The 18,426-nt window shown below is 41.1% G+C and overlaps 1 protein-coding gene and 1 long non-coding RNA gene across 2 annotated transcripts; both read right to left on the bottom strand.

Annotated features, from left to right (window-relative positions):
* Positions 1 to 827: 827 nt before the first annotated feature.
* LOC120999690 (gastrula zinc finger protein XlCGF26.1-like) lies at positions 828 to 9,908 on the bottom strand. The gene is made up of 3 exons (XM_040430709.1): positions 9,870 to 9,908; positions 9,663 to 9,786; positions 828 to 2,524 (listed from the first exon to the last, which is right to left on the bottom strand). The coding sequence occupies exons 2-3, from the start codon at positions 9,745 to 9,747 to the stop codon at positions 1,056 to 1,058; spliced, it is 1,554 nt and encodes a 517-aa protein (XP_040286643.1). The 5' UTR covers positions 9,748 to 9,786; positions 9,870 to 9,908; the 3' UTR covers positions 828 to 1,055.
* An 88-nt stretch (positions 9,909 to 9,996) lies between these two features.
* LOC120999778 lies at positions 9,997 to 14,581 on the bottom strand. The gene is made up of 3 exons (XR_005778643.1): positions 14,513 to 14,581; positions 10,150 to 10,292; positions 9,997 to 10,037 (listed from the first exon to the last, which is right to left on the bottom strand). It is a non-coding gene; the product is annotated as an uncharacterized LOC120999778 (long non-coding RNA).
* Between the last annotated feature and the right edge of the window lie 3,845 nt (positions 14,582 to 18,426).

The following is an 18,426-nucleotide window of genomic DNA, read 5'->3' as shown; positions in this document are numbered from 1 at the left end:
CAAAACCCACCAAAAGCACACCTTTTGGTTCAAAATATATTTTTTCTTATTTTCCTCCTCAAAAACCTAGGTGCATAAGATGCTATATATGCGTCAACCACAGATCCCCCCCATAACTGTCATACACAGATCCCCATAACAGTGCCATCCAGAGACCCCAATAAGAGCCACCCACAGATCCCCCATAAGTGTCACCCACAGATCCCCCATAACAGTGCGTCACCCACAGATACCCCATAACAGTGCGCCATCCACAGATCCCCCATAACAGTGCGCCATCCACAGATCCCCCATAACAGTGCGCCATCCACAGATCCCCCGTAACAGTGCACCATCCACAGACCACAATTAGTTCAAAACCCACCAAAAGCACACCTTTTGGTTCAAAATATATTTTTTCTTATTTTCCTCCTCAAAAACCTAGGTGCGTCTTATGGGCCGGTGCGTCTTATAGGGCGAAAAATACGGTAATATAAAAAAATGGTGCCAAGAAAAAATAATAACTTGCCCTGCAAAAAATAAGCCCTCATATGGTTATGTGATAGGAAAATTGAAAAAGTTATGGCTCTTGGAAGACAGAGAGAAAAAAAATGAAAATGAGTTTGGTCATTTAGGGGTTAACCATACACTACAATAACGGAGATAGCTGAGAATTACACTCGGCTATTTCTGACAGGTCCCATAGTAATGAATGAAGAGGAACGTGCAGATGCCCGACCTTCTTAATTTGTATTAGGGGTTCTGATGGGTTCAGCAATTAAGCTTTATTGAGACAATAGTAAAAGCCAGGAAAACGTACGCTGTATAAAAGAGATAGAAAACAGATAAAGGGTGTGTGTCATATAATGTTTTGTATACAACAAAATACATCATTAGGCACAGGTCCTACAATGAAGCTCCACACCTGCCATATTCCCTACAATCTGATCATTACAATAGTTTCTCTATCTGATCATTACAATGGTTTCTCTATCTGATCATTACAATGGTTTCTCTATCTGATCATTACAATGATTTCTCTATCTGATCATTACAATGGTTTCTCTTATTAATCATTACAATGGTTTCTCTCCTGTGTGAGTTCTCTGATGTCTAACAAGACCTGATCTCAGGCTAAAACATTTCCCACATTCTGAGCATGAAAACGGCTTCTCCCCTGTGTGAGTTTTCTGATGTGTAGCAAGACCCGATCTCAGGCTAAAACATTTCCCACATTCTGAGCATGAAAACGGCTTCTCTCCTGTGTGAATTCTTAGATGCTCCGCAAGAGATGATTTCCAACTAAAACATTTCCCGCACTCAGGACATAAAAATGGTTTCTCTCCTGTGTGAGTTCTCCGATGTCTATCAAGATCCAATTTTTGACTAAAATATTTCCCACATTCTGAGCATAAAAATGGCTTCTCTCTTTTGTGAGTTCTCAGATGATAAACTAGATTTGATTTAAGGGTATAACGTTTTCCACATTCTGAGCATGAAAATGGCTTCTCCCCCGTGTGAAATTTTAGATGTTCCCCAAGATTTGATTTCTGACGGAAAGCTTTCCCACATTCAGGACATAAAAATGGCTTCTCTCCTGTGTGAGTTCTCTGGTGTCTCTCAAGGTCTGATTTTTGACTAAAACACTTCCCACATTCTGAGCATAAATATGGCCTCTCTCCTGTGTGAATTTTTACATGTTCCACAAGAGATGATTTCCGACTAAAACACTTGTCACATTCAGGACATAAAAATGGCTTCTCCCCTGTGTGAGTTCTCTGATGTCTAACAAAATCCATTTTGTGACTAAAACATTTCCCACATTCTGAACACAGAAATGGCTTCTCTTTTTTGGGATTTATCGGATGATTGAGAAGAGCCAAGTTATGGGCAAAACCTGTTCCAAATTCTGAACATGGAAGGGTCTTCTCTCTGTTGTGAGTGATCCAATGGTAAAAAAGAAATGAACTCTTACTAAAACATTTCCAACAATCTAAACATGAAAATGGCTTCTCAGCGAGGTGGACTCTTAGATGGTTCACAAGATTTGCTTTCTGACTAAAACATTTCCCACATTCTGTACATGAAAATAGCATCTCCCCTAAGTGGATTCTTACATGGTTCACAAGATATGATTTCCGACTAAAACATTTTCCACATTCAGGACATGAATAAGGCTTCTCCCCTGTGTGACTTCTCTGATGTGCAACTAGAAGGAATTTCCTAGTAAAACATTTTCCACATTCAGAGCATGAAAATGGCCTTTTAGCTTTATGATTTCTCTGATTCAAGAAAAGATTAGATTTCTTTTTAAAATGTTTCTCACATGGAAATATTTTCCCGTGTTTCTGTTTCGTTCTTGTTTTGCCAACCAGATTTGATAAAGGTTTCTTGAGACCTGCGGTATCGGTGGACAGATCTCCATTGTCAAGGACTAAGGGTACATTAGGAGTTATTGAATTATCTTCTGTGGTATTATTATCTTCTACTTCATGATAGGGAGATAAACGGAGAGGTCCATGGGAGTGGCTCATCCTATCTTCACCTGAAAAAAAATAAAAAAAATACTCTAAATAAAGATTTTTTATAAAATAAGTTAAATTAAGCTTTAATGATACAATAGTAAGCCAGGAAACAAGTACACTGTATATAGGAGATAGAAGAAAACTATTAATGGGTTTTTCACATCTGTGTTGGAGGCTCCATCACAGATTTAGTTTTAAAAAAAAAAGAAAATGTTAAAATGTGCTGCATGCAGGACTTTTTTGTCCGGTAAAATAAAAAATTGAATAAAAAGAAACAGGATCCCGAACAGAAACTGAATGGACTTCATTGTAGTCAATAGAGTCTGGTCATGTTAGTTCGTCTCGGTTATGTACCAAATCCGGCACTTCCGTTATTTTCGTTGTTCTGCTCCTCTAGCAAAGCATAACAAAGGAAATAACTAGCACAGATGAGAACCTAATGCACAACTTCAGTAATTACAGTTGAAACCAGAAGTTTACATACACTATATAAAAAGACACATATGCGTGTTTTTCTCAATATCTGACATGAAATCTGAATAAACCTTTCCTGTTTTTGGTCAATTAGGGTTACCATAATTATTATTTTTTGCCAAATGACAGAATAATGAGAGAGAGAGAGAGAATGTTTTAAGGCAATTTTATTACTTTCTGCAATGTCAAAAGTTTACATACACTAAAATTACTTTGCCTTTAAACAATTCTGGACTTCCCATATGATGATGTCATGTGTTTGGAAGCTTCTGTTAGGTTTGTTGGCAACATCTGAGTTAATTAGAGACACACCTGTGGATGTATTTAAATGCACACCTGAAACACACTGATTCTTTGTGTAGCATCATGGGAAAGTCTAAAGAAATTAGCCAAGATATCAGGAAGAGAATTGTGGACTTGCACAAGTCTGGCTCAAACTTGGGTGCAATTTCAAGATACCTGAAGGTGCCTCGTTCATCTGTACAAACAATTAAATGCAAGTACAAGCAAGATGGGAATGTCCGGCCACCATACCGCTCAGGAAGGAGACGGTTTCTGTGGCCCAAAGATTAACGTGCTTTGGTCCGACATGTACATATCAACCCAAGAGCAAAACACCTTGTGAAGATGATGGCGGAAGCTGGTAAGATTGTGTCAATATCCACAGTGAAATGAGTACTGTATCAACATGGGCTTAAAGGCCACTCTGCCAGTAAGAAGCCATTACTCCAAAAGAAACATAAAAAAGCCAGATTAATGTTTGCAAATGCACACAGGAACAAAGACCTACATTTTTGGAGACATGTCTTGAAGTCTGCCGAAACTAAAATTGAACTTTTTGGCCATAATGATGTCACGAGGGTGTCAAGAGCCACGTCTGACTCCGTTATACCCGGGGTCAGGAAGTCGCAGCGGGTGGCTGCGCGCTCTATGTCTAAAGATAGTGCTGTTACTTAATGCTAGCTTTCTGGGTTTGCCTTGCAATCCTTTTTGTCTCACTCAGGGATCCGTAGCTTCTTCTCCTCAGCTGTTTCTTGTCCAGCACTCCCAACCTCCTTATATTCTCCTCTCCCACTTCTCTGGTTGCCAGATATAGAGCTTCCTGCCTGGACTTTTATACTGACCCACTAGAGCTGAGTTGCTGTTATCCTTGGTTGTCGTACCAGAGCATTACCCTCCGGATCCCTGTTGGTTGTTTGTTGACTATATGTTTTGTCAGTATTGTCTGTCTTCTCCCTAGTGTTTCCCTTTAGTGTTAGTGGTGCGGACTAGTGTTCCCACCGCCCTATTCACTACGTAGGGTTCATCTTAGGGAAAGCCAGGGTTTAGGAACGTGATCGGCGTACGGGTGAAAAACCCGTCTCGGGACGTCAGGGCAGTCAGGTGCCAGCCTCAAGGTGAGTTAGGGGTCACCATCTTTCCCTCTCCCTTGGACAGGGAGTTTTGTCAGGAGGAATGGGCCCAAATTCCGACCAACTATTGTGAGCAGCTTGTGGAAGGATATCCAAAACATTTGACCCAAGTCATACAGTTTAAGGGCAATGGTACCAAATATTAATGAAATGTATGTAAACTTTTGACTTTGTAAAAAGTAATAAAAATGCCTTACATTCTTTCTCTCTCATGATTCTGGGATTTGGCAAATAATAATAATTATGGTAATCCTAATTGACCAAAAACAGGAAAGGTTTATTTTGATTTCATGTCCAATATTGAGAAAAACATACATGTGTCTTTTTATATAGTGTATGTAAACTTGTGGTTTCAAATGTAAATCACATTCACTCAAAATTAAACCCACAGAAAACACCATAGTGGTGAAAATGTTTAAATACCTGAGCTGTGAGTGTTTATAATGTCAGAGAACAGAGATAAGGAGCCGTCAGATTAGATGGCTGATGGAGCAGAGAGAAAATTCTGATCCCACTGCATCTCAGCTCTATACAGAAAAAAGGGCTTCATATTTGTAATAAAGACATTAAAAAAATTATTTTATCTCAAAAGAAGTACAATGCAATAATAATAAAAAATCCCCCAAAGGTGTACATAGCCTTTGAAGCTAGATTTCAGTTTATCGTGCATAGACCTCCCTAGGTGTGCCACAATTATTAAGAGAAATGCACCTATTAAGAATTTTGGTGGATTTTACGCCAGCAGACATTGCATATAAAGCAATAGTCTTAGTAATTTTTCCCCATTGTGCTCATGAGTTATTGAGTTATTTTTTGCTTTGTAGAGGTACCAGAATATAATCATTTGTAGAGATAGAGATTCTATCCAGACCATACAACAAAATAAAATAAAAAATCATCATAGATTTGAGTTGAAGCAAATGCAGCATGGTAGCCTGAAGTGAACACATTCTCACAGGCAGGAGTGGATTTTAGATTTTGGGCTGCTTAGAAGTGGTGGACCTCTCCCCCAGGGGTGGACTGGCTATTGGGTGGCCTAACAATTCAGTAGGTCAGCATTCTGGGATAATGTGTCAGTCTTATCTGTACAGACATTACATTAGGTATATACAATTGTAATAAGACCGGGCACAGTCTACATAGGAGCCACAACCTCTACCTGGTGACGTGATATATGGGCTACTATGTACAATTATAGGTCTGTATGTATTATAATTAGTGATGAGCGAAGTCAAGATCCGTTTTGGGTCCAATTCGCCAAATTTTTTGAAAAAGTTCGGTTTGGACTGAACAAAGTTGCTCCTCTAGCGTCCTGGGACTTAAGATTTGTAGGAAACCTTGTTATCTCATTTCTTTTATTTTTTATGATTCCCCGTCCTTCCCTCCCCAAGCTTTGACACGCTATGACAGCAATGGAAAATGATGTCACTGACAGATATATCTGTGGGTAAATGCATATTTCACTGCGTTAAAGAACAGTGCGTTTAAAAACACATCACGCCGGCACATGTCTCATGCTTTTTAATTTTCCAAAGCTTTAAAAAATTGTCCCTGATCGGGGGCAGATGATGATTAAACACACACAGTGTTATGAGATAAAAAAAAATAAAAAATTGGCTTGAGAGAACATGATGGTTACCAAGTGGCATGGCATGATCCTAAAGGCAGCAGAATCCGCTAAGTGGTACGGCAGCAACTACATCGCCAGCATCTCAGCCACTCGGATTGCTGGGCGCGTAGAGTTGTTTCCTAGCCACGCATTCCAGTATCGATTGCTGGCGATGGAGAGGAGGAGGATGAGCAGTCTGAGTAGAAGAATCAGAAAGGAATGATGATGATGTGAAAGACACTGTACTGCTCGTAGATGCGGCCTGGGAAAAGGAGGAAATTCCTGCCTCAGTGGCTGGCTGTCCATGGCTGACTTTGCCCAAAGGATGTGGTGATGCCGCTTCATGTGGTTTAATAGAGCAGTGGTGCCTATGTTTGTGTTTGCCTGCCAACGTTTTATTTTGCTCTTGTTAATTAATTACATTTAACAAGGCCAAAAAAATTAAATTTTGACCATGTGGAAACTGAAAATACGTAACTGGAGAATGGACAATTGAGGCATGACGGTCCATTTCAACTTAACACACACAGGTAGATTGCTGCCACACCATGGGTATTGCTGCAGTAATCACGTATATATGCTGCTTAATTAAATTGAAAGCGTCTCCCAAAAAAAAAAGATAAAATTAAGTTGCGACTGTGTGGAAACTGAAAATATGTAAATGGAGAATGGACAATTGAGGCATGATTCTCAGTTTAAACTTAACTTGCAGTAATCACGTGTGTTTGTATATATATATATATATATATATATATCTATATATACACACATACACTGCTTAATTAGATTTTGACCACCCCATTAAAAAAAAAAAAAAAAGGATTTCTGTGAAGATGGGGAAACAAAATGAAAGTATTTGCTTGTAGGTAGTTGCTTTTGATGTGCACCTGCACTTCTGATAGCAGGCACAGCCATAGGTCCTGTCTCCTGTTTCCCTGTCTCTCAGCTGCCCTGCTTCTCTCTATTGTACACAACACACAATTCTTCTTTGCAATTATAAACTTTCCCTTCACTCTCCCTGGCAATAAGCTTCATTGATTTCTGACTGTCCCTGATTGTTTTTTCACTCTCCTTGACTCCCTAAGATCGTTTTCCTGGCAGACACTGGAAGACCCAACCACCCTCATTCACAGCCCAGCACAGATTGGAGTTCTGCTCGAGCTCTTCTTAAGACTAAATAAATGAAATTCTTTTAATCTTTCCTCATAAGTAAGACCCTCCATGCCCCTTATCAGTTTAGTCGCTCTCCTTTGTACTTTTTCCAGCTCCAGGGCATCCTTTCTATGGATTGTTGCCCAGAACTGAACTGCATATTCCAGATGAGGGCACCCCAAAGCTTTGTAAAGTGGTAGTACAACGTTCCTGCCCGGCAAGTCCATGCCTTGCTTAATACATGTCAATATCTTGGTAGCCTTAAGGTGCATTTTGACACAACCAATAACAGTCCAGATTATCGGGAACGACCCTTTCTGAGAACGTTTGTTCCCAATCAACTAACCGTCTAAATGTGCCGCCGAAATGCTCGTTCATCGGGTTATCCTGTCACTTGTCCAGGCACCACCGATCATGGCTACAGAATCGTGTCTTCTGAGCATCAGATCACTGTTTAGACAGCACGATCTACTGCTCAGAAGCCATGATTCTACACTGAACAAAAATATAAACGCAACACTTTTGGTTTTGCTCCAATTTTGTATGAGCTGAACTCAAAAGATCTGAAACATTTTCTACATACACAAAAGACCCATTACTCTCAAATATTGTTCTCAAATCTGTCTAAATCTGTATTAGTGAGCACTTCTCCTTTGCCGAGATAATCCTTTGGCATATCAAGGTGCTGATTAGACATGAATATTGCACAGGTGTGCCTTAGACTGCCCACAATAAAAGTCCACTCTGAAATGTGCAGTTTGATCACACAGCACAATGCCACAGATGTCGCAACGTTTGAGGAAGCGTGCAATTGGCATGCCGACTGCAGGAATGTCTACCAGAGCTGTTGCCCACGCAATGTTCATTTCTCTACCATAAGCCGTCTCCAAAGGCGTTTCAGAGAATTTGGCAGAACATCCAACCGGCCTCACAACCGCAGACCACGTGTAACCACACCAGCCCAGGACCTCCACACCAGCATGTCACCTCCATGATCGTCTGAGAACAGCCACCCGGACAGCTGCAGCAACAATCGGTTTGCATAACCAAAGAATTTCTGCACAAACTGTCAGAAACTATCTCAGGGAAGCTCATCTGCATGCTCGTCGTCCTAATCAGGGTCTGGACCTGACTGCAGTTCGTCTTTGTAACAGACTTGAGTGGGAAATGCTCACATTCGATGGTGTCTGGCACGTTGGAGAGGCGTTCTGTTCACGGATGAGTCCCGGTTTTCACTGTTTAGGGCAGATGGCAGGCAGCATGTGTGGTGTCGTGTGGGTGAGCGGTTTGCTGACGTCAACGTTGTGGATCGAGTGGCCCATGGTGGCGGTGGGGTTATGGTATGGGCAGGCGTATGTTATGGACAACGAACACAGGTGCATTTTATTGATGACATTTTGAATGCACAGAGATAACGTGACGAGATCCTGAGGCCCATTGTTGTGCCATTCATCCACGACCATCACCTCATGTTGCAGCATTATAATGCACGGCCCCATATTGTAAGGATCTGTACACAATTCCTGGAAGCTGAAAACATCCCAGTTCTTGCATGGCCAGCATACTCACCGGACATGTCACCCATTGAGCATGTTTGGGATGCTCTGGATCGGCGTATACGACAGCGCGTTCCAGTTCCTGCCAATATTCTGCAACTTCGCACAGCTATTGTAGAGGAGTGGACCAACATTCCACAGGCCACAATCAACAACCTGATCAACTCTATGCGATGGAGATGTGCTGCACTGCGTGAGGCAAATGGTGGCCACACCAGATACTGACTGGTTTTCTGACCCCCCCAGTAAAGCAAAAATGTGCACATTTCAGAGTGTCCTTTTATTGTGGGCAGTCTAAGGCACACTGTGCAATATTCATGCTGTCTAATCAGCACCTTGATATGCCACATCTGTGAGGTGAGATGGATTATCTCGGCAAAGGAGAAGCGCTCACTAACACAGATTTAGACAGATTTGTGAACAACATTTGAGAGTAATGGGTCTTTTGTGTATGTAGAAAATGTTTCAGATCTTTGAGTTCAGCTCATGCAAAATGGGAGCAAAACCGAAAGTGTTGCGTTTATATTTTTGTTTAGTGTAGTTATCTGGTCCATAGAGTTTACAGAGGTCACATGACAGCTTGGGGTGGTACCTGTATAAACTTATGCACAACATGTGGTCCTCTGAGTTGCACTTTGTGCACCTATGTCTATGGGAAATCACAATTGTCTGCAATCTTGTTTTATACTATTACATGCACTGTGTATGGAAATAATGGGACTAAAGGCCCCATAGTTGGCCTGAAACAAGTAAGTGATCGTGTCTGTGTAATATTATCTGGATATATCAAGGCCTGAAGTTTTATTATGTTCTCCGGACGCTGGACCCTCTTCATTAACCAATAGGAAATACACACAGTGACTGAATACATTGTCTATATGTGATGATCAGATGATGGGGAATCTGACTCTCAGAACTGTTCTCCCCTCTACAGTCATGGAAGGTCTCCTCTTACCCGGTGATGTGAGAGACTGGTGATTCTCCATCATGATGTCCTTGTACAGATCCTTGTGTTCTTCTAAATACTCCCACTCCTCCATGGAGAAATAGACAGCGACATCCTGACACCTTATAGGAACCTGACAACACAAGGATACAGTCATTACCAGACGCCTCCCTTGGCGTTATTGTATAATGTCCCAGCATTCCCAGCAGCGCTCACCTCTCTGCTCAGCAGCTCAGTGATCCTGGTGGTAAGTTCTAGGATCTTCTGCTCATGTATCAGGGAATGAGGTGGAGGCTCGGTGATGGGGCTCTGGGTCCTGCTCCATCCTCCTGACACACGGGGTGTCACACACTCACCAGACGACTTCTTCACTACTGTGTAATCCTGTGTATGGGGAGACGCCGATCACTACAGAGATTCTAAGAATCCTTCACCTTTCCAGACATTTCCCTGGTTTATTACTAGAGATAAGAGTGACGTCATGTGAGACACTCACCTCTCCAGTTATCAAGGAGATGATCTCCAGGGTGAGGTCCAATATCCTTGCAGCCATGTGGTCTCTGTCCTTCTCCATCCTTAGTGGGTCCTTGATGGAATAGACCATTGTCTTTCAAAACAAGAACCCTGCACCTAAAAAACCTGAGGGAAACATGGAGGATTGAGAGGACAATTGCATACGGAAGAACATCTTTCATGAAGAAAACTGATTCAGGAATTGGGAATTATAGAGGACTACTGAGAGCGTACAATGGAGATGACTTTTTTGGTGTCATATATACAAGATCGCTGATCATAATATGATATATCAGTCAGTGAGTCGCCCCTGCTATATACCACATTACAGAGGACACACACTGCAGTGTACCACATACAGCAGCCCATTCTCATCTTTCAGCCCAATATAAGGCCTCATTCACACGTCCATGGTATATCTGTGATGGCACAGTCCATGCTTCATCCACGACTTCTACAGAATCATACTGACATAAAGCTGTCAGTATTATTCTGTAGCAGTAAGGTCATGCAGAGACATAGCATTATAAATCAGAGTAATGCTGTGCGCTCCTGTATGACAAGCAGTGTATCCAGCCCCAGTCAAAGGGGAAAACAACCCCATGTGGGGGCATTGCACACAGGCAGTGCTGACCAGGGTGTGCTAAGACCTTGCAGCTCTCTTATGACAGAGATACCCTGCGATCATGAGAGCCAACAGATGAAGCAGCATAGCCACTTCTGTTCATTGAGCTCTTCAGTGAGGAAAGGAAAAGGCAGAGGGGGTAATACAAGCCTTCTGTCTTCTCTTCGGGGTTCCTGGCCGTCATTGACATCTGGGGACCCTGCTTGCTCCTGCTAGATTGCAGGAGCAGGTGCTTTAATTCCACACTGTTTATGGACGACACTCCGGACTAAAGCCTAGCACCAAGCTCCTTACATTTATGGAGCTTGGTTGTAAGGGTGTAAAATATAAATTAGGTTAAAAAAAAAATACAAAAATCCTGTCCCTAAAAGGCCAGCAATCACTGTCTGAATTCTCGCCCTGACCCAATTACCTCATAAAAGATGTAAATATCACAGACTACCACCATCTAAAACATAGCCTTTAATATCAATATTTAAAAGAATAACCCATATGTAACAAAAAAGTAAAAAAAACAAATTATATTATAACAGAAAAAGGGGGGATAAATAGGCATAAAAGTGTGTAATATATCAAAGTGGATGGAATATTTTAGGGTAATGCTATATGAATAGCAGACAAAAATAAACCTGCATTGACCACAGTAAAAAAAAAAAAAAAAAAAAACACAGCAAAAACCACATTGTTAGCCCAACAACTACACGTGTTATAACCGTAAAACTAATATGTACTAAATGTGGATAAACTGTATGTGGATATCCTGAAGACCCAAAATTCTCCAGACCTGGAGCGGCTGATCCAGGAGAATAGACCATGGCTTCTTTATATGTAGACAGTCGGCACTGACACACACAACACACAATATACTGTATACATAATGCACACACACAATACATACATAATACTCAATACATACATAATACACACACAATACACAACACATACAGTAACACACACACACACAATACATACAGTAATACATACATAATACACACTCAATACACAACACATACAGTAACACACACAATACATACAGTAATACATACATAATACACACTCAATACATACATAATACACACACACAACACATACATAATACACACTCAATACATACATAATACACACACACAACACATACATAATACACACTCAATACATACATAATACACACACAACACATACATAATACACACACAATACATACATAATACACACACACAACACATACATAATACACACTCAATACATACATAATACACACACAACACATACATAATACACACACAATACATACATAATACACACACAACACATACATAATACACACAACACATACATAATACTCAATACACACAACACACACAACACATACATAATACACACACAACACATACATAATACACACTCAATACATACATAATACACACACAATACATACAGTAACACACACACACAATACATACAGTAACACACACAATACATACATAATACTAAATACATACATAATACACACAATACATACATAATACTCAATACACACAACACACACACACAATACATACATAATACACACATAATACATACATAATACACACACAATACATACATAATACACACAATACATACATAATACACACACACACACAATACATACATAATGCACACACACAATACATACATAATACACACACAATACACAACACATACAGTAATACATACATAATACACACTCAATACATACATAATACACACACACACACAACACATACATAATACACACGCAATACATACATAATACACACACAACACATACAAAATACACACACAACACATACATAATACACACGCAATACACACACACACACACATAATACACACACAATACATACAGTAACACACACAATACATACATAATACACACAACACACAATATATACAGTAACACACACAATACATACATAATACACACACAATACATACATAATACTAAATACATACATAATACACACAATACATACATAATACTCAATACACACAACACACACACACACTACATACATAATACACACACAATACATACATAATACACACACACACAATACATACATAATGCACACACACAATACATACATAATACACACACAATACACAACACATACAGTAACACACACACACACACACAATACATACAGTAATACATACATAATACACACTCAATACATACATAATACACACACACACACAACACATACATAATACACACGCAATACATACATAATACACACACAACACATACAAAATACACACACAACACATACATAATACACACGCAATACACACACACACACACACATAATACACACACAATACATACAGTAACACACACACACACACAATACATACATAATACACACAACACACAATATATACAGTAACACACACACAATACATACATAATACTCAATACATACATAATACACACAATACATACATAATACACACAACACACAATATATACAGTAACACACACACAATACATACATAATACTCAATACATACATAATACACACAATACATACATAATACACACAATACATACATAATACTCAATACACACATAACACACACACACACAATACATACATAATACATACATAATACACACACAATACATACATAATACACACAATACATACATAATACACACAATACATACATAATACACACAATACATACATAATACATACACACACAATACATACATAATACACACATAATACATACATAATACACACACAATACATACATAATACACACAATACATACATAATACACACAATACATACATAATACACACACACAATACATACATAATACACACAATACATACATAATACACACACAATACATACATAATACACACAATACATACATAATACACACAATACATACATAATACATACACACACAATACATACATAATACACACATAATACATACATAATACACACACAATACATACATAATACACACAATACATACATAATACACACAATACATACATAATACACACACACAATACATACATAATAAACACAACACACAATACATACATAATACACACATAATACACACCTTACAAGGGTGGAGGGAAGGGCCGTCTGTCTCGTATTAAAGGTTTATTCCCATATCGCTAGGATATGCCTCCAATCTCTGATAGGTGCCGGTCCAACCTCTGGGAGCTGCACCTATATTTAGAATTGACCCCACAAAGTGGGCATGTGCGGCTGCTCTCCATTCATTTCTATAGAACTACTAAAAATAGCTGAGCGCTGGCTCAGCTATTTCCATCATCCTCATAGAAGTGAATGGAGCGGTGGCTGCGCTTGCGCAGTGCACTTCCCATTCATTTCTATGGGACTAGCGATATACCCCAGTGTTCAAGATGAGAATACCCCTTTAAATAAATAGATGTTTGGGAGCGGGAAGAGTCGCCTCTTGTTGCTGAGATGAATCTAATGATCCGACTCACTAACTACAGCTGGAATCCCCATCACTGACTCTGCAGTCTAGGAGATCTAAAAGCCTCACCCCCTCCAACATACAGTCCCATGTAAAAACATCCCTTCACTCTCTCATCCAAAATACAGTCCTATGTAAAATCCCTACAGCCGCTTCCAACAAACAGTCCCATGTAAAAACATTCCTGCCGCCCCTTTACCATACAGTCCTATGTGTAAACCCTGGCTTTTCTCTCTTCCACTGAATTCAAGCAAAAAGCACAGTCCTGTAATGGTCGTGTGTGATGTAACTGATCACATGACTGTGACATCATCAAAGGTCCTACAACCACTAACATTTCTGTCCCTCCCATGTAACTGCTCACATGACTGTGACATCATCAAAGGTCCTACAGCCACTAACATTTCTATCCCTCCCATGTATCTAATCACATGACTGTGACATCATCAAAGGTCCTACAGCCTCTCTAAGGCTGGCTTATTTATTATCCGAGTCATGTCTCAAGGCCTATTTAAAGGGTCGAACATTGATTTATAGGAGAGCTGCCTTACATCTGGTGGCATTAGAGGCAGCGCTTTCTAGGAGCTCATTTGCATATCAGTCCCATGGACTGATTAAAGCGCTCATTAGTAACAGCCCTCATAGGAAAATACCGGCAATTAATATTGCCAGAAATTACTGGCACTATATGACTGGCTTGGACTGGGTGGCACAGGCGATATCAAGACCAGCGCAGAAAGTGACTGTCTTGGTAAATTGCCCCCTACGAGCCGCAGGGACCTTGTGATGTCACAGGGTCACCTGAACTGCTGTGGGAAGTCACGTGGGTTTGAAGTAGCAGCAGGGTAATATCTACATCCCACGTCCTGTGGTCATAAAGATTAGTAATATAAAAATAATAATGACTAAGCCTAATCATGGTGTTTACTGTCAGTCACATGGTAAATTTGGGATCTAGGCTTCCCATGTCATGTGACCCTCTGACATCACAAGCAGTGATGGTCAGTTCGCCAGCTGCCATCTTGACTCACCCGTCCGGCGATGCACAGGTAAGCCCATACCTGTGCCTGTGCTGGGAGCCGGTCTGAAATCAAATGCAGAGCAGCCGCCAGGGGCCTTCATCGGGCTGTTCTCGGAACTGCCTGCTCCCGGTGACTGCATTTGATTTCAGACCGGCACAGGTAAGGGCTTACCTGTGCATCGCCGGACGGGTGAGTCTACCTTACTAAAGATGGCAGCCCGCATGTGTTCGCTGGCGAACACTGCGAACTGAGCATCACTGATCACAAGTTCCTATAGTGCATGGAGTTTAGACACTACTGTAGTGAGAATTACTTGACCTAACCCTCCATACACTCCAGGTCTTGCTTTGCTTTCTTCTGGCAGATTTTTCAAACTGTCTTAAAGAAAAAACTGTCTTTTTTGCCTGAAGCAACCAATCACAGTAGAGCTTTTCTTTTTTTTTAACGAGATGTCTGGACCTGTACTTGTAGGTGGTGTCAGGAATGAGAGACTTCAGGATTCAGCATTTTAAACGTCTACCGTTTATTTTACATCCATGTAAGGCTTCTTGCACACGAACGTTTTTTTCTTTTCGTTTTTTGCGTTCTGTATGCGGAACCATTAATTTCATTGGATCCGCAAAAAATAAAAAAAACAGAAGGTACTCCGTATGCCTTCCGTTTTCGTATTTCCATTTTTCCGTTCCGTTCAAAGATAGAACATAACGAACATTGTTCCGTTCCGCAAAAACAGAATGCACACGGACGTCATCCATATTTTTTGCGAATCCGTTTTTTTTTTAGACCGCAAAATACTGAAAAGGCCATACGGTCGTGTGCAAGAGGCCTTATACAGTCACTTGAGTAAATCCATGGCATCGAAATAGAACAAAAACAGCAAAACAAAGGTCCTTGCTCGTCTGGGCGCTAACTAAACAAAATCGTCACCTCACCTAGGTACTTGCTAAACACACAATAAAACTCTTCTCAGCCAGCAGGTCATGTAGCTCCAAGCTCCGACACTGAATGAGGTTCTCAGCCCTGTATTTATTCCCCAAAAATTATCCCAGTAGCTACACCTGCTTTTGCCTCAAGCTAGAAGAAATAGTTGTACTGGAGCGGGAGGGAATGGAAGGTCCATCATTGTGGCTTCTCTTGGCCAGGCTCACCAGTTGTAAGACAGTATGGCAACGCTACGGTTTGCAAATATGAAAGAGGAGTGGAAGCAACGCACTGCCCTGTTTCTGTTGGGGACAGGAAGATGTCCATTGAAGAGGACATGGAGGAGGAGGATAATCGCCTGGTGTGGGAACCAGATAGGCACAACCATGGAGTTGTCAATAGCACCTGGGCTCATTGCTATGGTGCAGCATCACCACTGCCATGCAAAGCATTAACTGGGTGGGCCATGAATGACACCTGGCCATAATTGCTGCTCTACGTGTTGATGGTGGAGTGCACCTTGCCTTTCAAACATAATTCCAAGGAGCGGCCATCTTTTCTGTCACATGAGAGTATAAGGCATTGTCTTTTTTGAGAAATAATGGAGGCTAGGTATCCACCATCCAGGCTGACCACACACCATCAATTGCCTTACAAGCAGTGGAATCCACTGCACCACTGGTACGGTAACTGCACCACCAGCAGCTTGGCCAGGTGGAAGTTCAGTTGGCACACAAGCGGATTACTGGGAGTGCATTTTTTTTTGCTGCCCACTCATTCCGTTATGGAGGACTGACAATAAGGGCTCATTCAGACGGCTGTATGTGTCTTGCCGTCCGCAAATTGCATATCCACATAACACGCATACTGGCCCGTGTGAGTTCCGCAATTTGCAATCCGCACATGGAGGTGCTCTCATAGAAAATGCCTATTCTTGTCTGCAATTGTGGACAAGAATAGGACATGCTCTATGTTTCTTGCGGGGCCACGGATGGAACAATTGATGCAGACAGCACACAGTGTGCTGTCCGGATCTTTTGCGGCCCCATTGAAATGAATGGGTCAGCACCCATTCCGCAGGTGCGGAACAAAACGTACGGCTGTCAGAATGAGCCCCTAAGAAGAGGACGAGGAGGAGTAGACAGAGCAGGAGAACCAGTAGCTGACGATGTTGGCGATGATGATGGCAACAACACTGTACTACTTCTAGAGGTGTCCTGGCTACTAGAATGTGGGTAGGTGGACATTCTTGCTTACATTGATGGCCAGTTCAATTTTTCCATGTGAGCAGGTGACGAAGCCTCGTGTGCTGAAGAAGAGCTGTACAACTAAATTTGTGCTTGAACAGCCACGTCTTATTTTATCACTGCAGAGTTTGCACACTGCAATGGTTTTTTCATACCCACACAGAGCCACCACCACCACTAGACCTTGCCCTAGATCTGAAGCTTTTGAGCTTGCACCAAGAGCAGCAGTACCATCTGCTCCTCAGCTGACCACAGCAGAAGCAGATCTGCCCCTGGCAGTTCTCTTGAATGTTTTGGCTGTACGTTGGCTCTGCTCATTATTGCTGTCACCACCTCCCCATCACCCTATAACAGCATAGTACTTTTGTCAACTTGTCTTTTATACTAGACAGTTTTTTTCTGACTCTACATATTTTAGCACCGAAAAGACATTAGGCCTGTTAGTGGCGCAGATACTGCATTATTTCCAAAGTCAACTGTCAGTGTGTTTGTGGAAAGGGAAACATATCACACTGTGCCTCCCTGTCTAACTTCCAGAAACCAGATTTGCAAACCGTTCCATACTTTGTGTGACTGAGTACATTTAGGCCCAAAACCTGGAGGAAATAACACATGCTCCCTGCATGGATTTTTTAAAAAGTACAGTGGCCTGCGTAAGATGCTAGCTACACCTCTTAATTCGCTATGTTGTAACCTGCTGGAATTCAACATTGCACATTCTCGAACATCTGTACATTGGCACCAATGACAAAGTCAAGGGGAGATGGAAGGTCCGTAAAAATTATTTTAGGGAACTGGGAGAGAAGCTCAAGTCCAGGACCTTCAAGGTAGTGTTTTCAGAAATACTACCAGTGCCACGAGCATCACTCGAGAGACACAACCGGAGATTAGGTAGTTAAATAAGTGGCTCAGAAGCTGGTGCA

Source organism: Bufo bufo, chromosome 4, assembly GCF_905171765.1.
Source record: "Bufo bufo chromosome 4, aBufBuf1.1, whole genome shotgun sequence".
Classification (NCBI taxonomy): Eukaryota; Metazoa; Chordata; class Amphibia; order Anura; family Bufonidae; genus Bufo; species Bufo bufo.
The sequence above is the reverse complement of the archived record's forward strand: the minus strand, read 5'-3'. Positions and strand labels throughout refer to the sequence as shown.